At 37.0% G+C, this 5,101-nt stretch overlaps 1 protein-coding gene across 1 annotated transcript in view; it reads left to right on the top strand.

The window, feature by feature from the left end:
- The first annotated feature begins 515 nt into the window (after positions 1 to 515).
- The window catches only part of LOC105619302 (reticulon-4-interacting protein 1, mitochondrial-like), a 20,391-nt gene continuing 15,805 nt past the window's right edge, over positions 516 to 5,101 (top strand). The window contains exon 1 of the mRNA XM_012200825.1: positions 516 to 639. Coding sequence (XP_012056215.1) covers positions 516 to 639 — 124 coding nt within the window. The remainder of the gene's footprint in view (positions 640 to 5,101) is intronic.

Raw genomic sequence — 5,101 nt, 5'->3', positions numbered from 1 at the left:
TCTCTCTCTCTCTCTCTCTCTCTCTCTCTCTCTCTCTCTCTCTCTCTCTCTCTCTCTCTCTCTCTCTCTCTCTCTCTCTCTCTCGCCCTACCTACCTACCTCTCATCGAATCTCATACGAAAGTGCAAGAGAGAAAGAGAGCGTAGTAGAGCAACGCGAGACGGGAGCAAAAAGAGAGAAAGAAAGCCAGTGAGAAGATCCGGAGGTTGAGGCGGTAGCTGAGGAGGAGGATGAGGGAGGAGAGAAAGAGAGTCGATAGGACGGAGAGAGAGTTACAAACGAGAGCCCGTCAGCCAAGCGCAAATTAATTCAACGCACAGCTCTCCTTCCCTCTGTCTTCCTCCTACGACCTTCATCTACCCTGCTCCCTCGGTCGACACCGCCGCCCTGTCGCTTTCCTCATAACTCTGCTCTTGAAGATGCGAAAGGTATATACGAGAGAAAGAGAGAAAAAGAAAAAGAAAAAGAAAAAAGAGAGGTAAAGGAAAGGATGTAAGAAGGAAAGAAGCAAGAAGATGGTGCAAAAAGGAAACATGCATTCGAGAAGCAACATAGGTGAGACGCCAGCCAACGTCGACCAAATACAAACAAAAGGAATTGCGACCGTAGTAGTGACGATCCTCGAAAACGACATCGAAAGTGAGATCTCGTAGTCGCGCTATTCGAGAGAATGAGTGTTTCATCGTACACGCGAATGCTGTGCTGTGGGACCACATCCGGGACAGAGTCTGTGCATATACTATAACGTTTACTATAATGTAAATAGTTATTGAGACTCATATAATAGACATACCATGGTAATATTTTTCTGAGAATTTTTCATATTCATTTTCCGGATATCTCTCGCATGTATTATGAAATCTATGATAAATCAAGAAATTGATTACAAAATTGTCAGATATCTCAAGAGATAAAGCAATGTGTCAAAAAGTTATTTAAAGTCGGTTAATAATTCAGGAAATGATTATATCTCACATGTCAATGACTAGACTAGACTTTGATTTTCCACGCAAAATTAATAGCATTCGGAAATATATAATGTTCATTGATACTTAAATAGAAGATTGATACTTAAATAAATAAAAGAGTTTTTTTTAGACTTTTATTTTATTAATTGGAAGCATTATTTATTTAATGGAATATATTAAAATTGTAATCGTATTAAATTTTTCTTCGTGCTTTTTTTTAGTTAACGATTGTCGTGGCTCTGTATGAGAAAATGATATTAGCTTAACATACAAAAAAAAAGTCTAATGTTCGGAATCTTCTCTTCCTCGAAAATCGAAATCGATCCGCATTCGATGTCGCGACGGCGCCCGTTTGGAAAAGGCGTTGAATAAGAGAAACGATGTGCTAATCGGCTCGTTTACAGTCACGTGCACGCCCACCGTCCGGCGGTGACGTTCGATTTGCATCGGCCACTTAACGGGTGTACATAATACATCTGCACTCGTCGGCGCCCGCCGATTGCCCCCTCTCCGTCTCGCTCCCTTCACCCTATCTATCTACCCTTCATGATCCGTCTCTGTTTTTCTCTCTCTCGTGTGCCTTTTCCTTCTTGTATTTCTCGCCCATATCCACCCCTTTTCCCTCGCGCGATCTCTACCGCGTCATCTCGCCTTTTCTCCCCTTCAAGGCTGCCCGTCCTCCGTTCCCTGTTTTATCTCCCTCTGGATAGCGCGCTCCCTCACTCGCGTCGACTCTCACACGAACCCCCTCACTCGAGAGAGCATTTCCACCCTACTACGGCAGTTCTGGGCGGCGGCGGCAGAGGAGGAAAAGCGAGTCGCAGAGCCAAGGACGGGGGCGAGTATGGCGGAGGCCAGAGGGCAAGGGTGAGAGAACCGGCAGCTCTACCTTAACAAGTAACAAGGGTGGAGAATTAATGAGAGAGGGCGCTCGGGCGGACACTTGTGGCTACCGTCCGACCCCGGCTATCAAACTGAGGTACCGCGGAGCCACGAAAAACCCTCGAATTTAACCCACCTTCTCCCGCCGATTCTAGTGGTTGAGGAAAAAAAACCGGGGAAAAATTTTACGTTCTCGACTTCGCAGCGAAATTTTTGGGATACGATATAACGAATCGCCGACACGTGTACGCGCCGCTCAAGGAGAAGTTACGAGGTTTCATGCGAGACTTAGATTCTCGCTTGTCCGCTTTCGGAATTTTAAAGAAAATTGTTCGACACAACGTATTATGAAAATTTTAGAAAGAGATGGATCAGTTCTCTAAACAAGATATATCAGAATGATATTGCAGCGAGTCGAATTGTAAGCAACGGATATTTGAATCAATGATTATGAAAACTACATATGTATACTACATATAGGATATTTATTACATATTTCTTCAAAAAGTCTGGAAAAATGTTAAAATATTTCGAAAACGATCAACTCTAGCGAAAAATATATAAGAACGAAGTTGTAGGACTTCAAAAAACTATCTAACTGATCAAAAGATTGACTTTGGGTGGAGCCTGCAAAGTCATATGAAGATCAAGTTGAATTTTTTAAACAAGACACTCCTCTTTTTATTATATAGCTTATTTCAAGAGATTTTCAAAATACTTTAATAAAATATGCTTTTATATATTTTCCACTAGAGTTGATCGTTTTCGAGATATTTTAGCGTTTCCAGACTTTTTAAAGACTCCTGTATGTATATATATATATTTTTTTTTTTCCCAATTACATGTGCAATATACGAAATTGCAGATATAAATCCACAATCTTTTTGATAACTCACATTGATATCGTATAAACAATATAATACGTAAATTATATTTACATGGAAAGAACAGTTTTAATGTAGCATCTAAAAATTTAGCTAAAGATCTAAAAAATAATTTTGTTGAATTATTAAAAAAATTATATAGAACTTAAGGTCATTAATGGACATTAATGTTAATGCTGCAAAAAGTTTTAATATTCTAGCTAATTCAAGCGTTCTACAAAATTACTTTGATGATAAACCAAATTATTTCAAATCTAATTAAATTTATAAATATTCCAGTAAAATCAATCTTTTCATGTACAATTATTATGAGGCTGAATGAATACTAATAAGTACTGTAAAATGAATACTAATAATAGTGTACAAAATTTTAAGGAACGATTTCTCAAACAAAAATTCAAATCGAAAATGTCATATAATCACCATACCTCAAAAACGGTTTACTTTAAAAAATACAGTGTTAAAGTTGAAAAAAGAAATTTCGAAAATCACTCAGGTTATTTTGTTAAAACATTGTACGTTTAATTTCATCAAAATAATTCGTGTAGTTTTCGAAATTTTTGGAAAAAAACGAAATTTTTCCTTCAATCTTTTTTTGATACCTTTGTCTTTGACACCTATGTCTTTAAAACTAAGAATTTCGAACATATGACCATATGAACATTTTGTCCTAAATTTGTATAAGAAATCTCCTTAAAATTTTTTTCAGAGTACTTACAATTAGTATCCATTTTATATAAAAATGATCTAGAATAGCATAACAAAACTCGTGTTCTTTATTTAAAAAATTAACAGGCTTAGCAAAAATCGCAATTTCTCTTTATTTAGCTTAGAGAAAGTAAAGCTTACGCGATAAATATATACAAATTTTTCTGAAGATTTGTTAAGAACGCTGCGTATTCTTTCCGGAAGAAATTCTGACCGTTTTGTTGCACGGGCATATGCCAACTAGAGTAAGCTTACACGCACACGTTGGCGATGTTCGCCGTTAGTGACGTCGAGACGCGTAACGTGAATTTTAATTAAAGCAATTAAGCGTGTGTCCATAGTTAGCTAGTCGTGTTATCCAAAACGCGCGAGCCGGCTCGGTTCAAAAACGCAACAGCGATGTGTCACAAAAGGGTGGACATCTGGCCTATCTGCACCATCCTCTCCACTACTCTGCGTCCCCTTGTCCTGCTGTCGCTACCCCACGCATACCCCCACGCTAATTTCTACTTACCCGCATAGTGGCGACCATGCCTTTATTTTAATTAACACTCAGTGGATTAGTCACCCCGGTGTGCCAGCTCGAAGCTGTTTTCGCGACCCTCCAACTGGCGAATACCGAGGGTAAATTGGAATATTTTTTACGTAAGCATGATTACTGACTATACTAAGATTAACTACAGTTTTCCAATTATGAAAGATGTTAATTCGTATAGTTATATTTACGTTAAAAATCTACAATTTTATATAATTTTTATGACTAAATTTTTATAAAAAATTGCAAATTGTTAATGAACATTCAAAAACGTGAATTCAACGAATATTTAACTTTTCATTCAAATACGATTGTGATCGACGATCGGCTCGTGCGAAAGTAAAATGAAAACTAACATAGAAAAACTTTCTAATTAAAACATAAAATCATTATGCTTCGATAGTCTAAAGGCTTAGGATGGAATACAAGAGATCTTCTAATTCGAGGTAATATTTTTCGCAATAAATTTATTTATAATTTTTCAGCACATTAACATCTTTCTAATATGATACCGGATTGAAAATCAAAATTATTAAAATTTGCTTGTCAATTTAATTTAATTTGTGATATTATTGCAGTAGTTTAGTTGCGTTTGTAAGTCTGGAAAATCAATTTGGCGCGCAATTCGAAAGACTACAAATATGCATGTACGTATATAGTGTATATATATATATATATATATATATAATTCACATTGAATTATTTAAAGCATTAAAGATCCATTAACCATTATAGGCTTTAATATTCTTACTTATTGTATATTCATTATGCAGTGTTCTAATGATCATCAATTAGTTAAGTGTCACACATTCTCAAAGTGATATATTCTAAACCGATTATCAGTATGTATGTAAGTATGTGAAAATTTTCTCATTTATTTGTTTCTAGAAGTAGAGAGATTGAAGAAACGACAAAGAAAAGAAACTGAAAACTGAAAGAAGTGTTTCAGCGATGGAAGCGCAAAACTGGATGTTGATGCGGGAAACGACGAACATCGGTGGGCCGGAGAGCTCGCTCGTTTCGTATCGTAAAAATCGAATGTTTCCACGGCGTAGGCGAGAGAGAGCAAGTGAGAGAGAGATGAAGAGAGAGAGAGAGAGAGAGAGAGAGAGAGAGAGAGAGAG

The sequence above is a fragment of the Atta cephalotes genome (assembly GCF_000143395.1).
Source record: "Atta cephalotes unplaced genomic scaffold scaffold00020, whole genome shotgun sequence".
NCBI classification, from domain to species: domain Eukaryota; kingdom Metazoa; phylum Arthropoda; class Insecta; order Hymenoptera; family Formicidae; genus Atta; species Atta cephalotes.
Note: the sequence above shows the minus strand (reverse complement) of the source record. Positions and strands in the feature narration are given on the sequence as shown.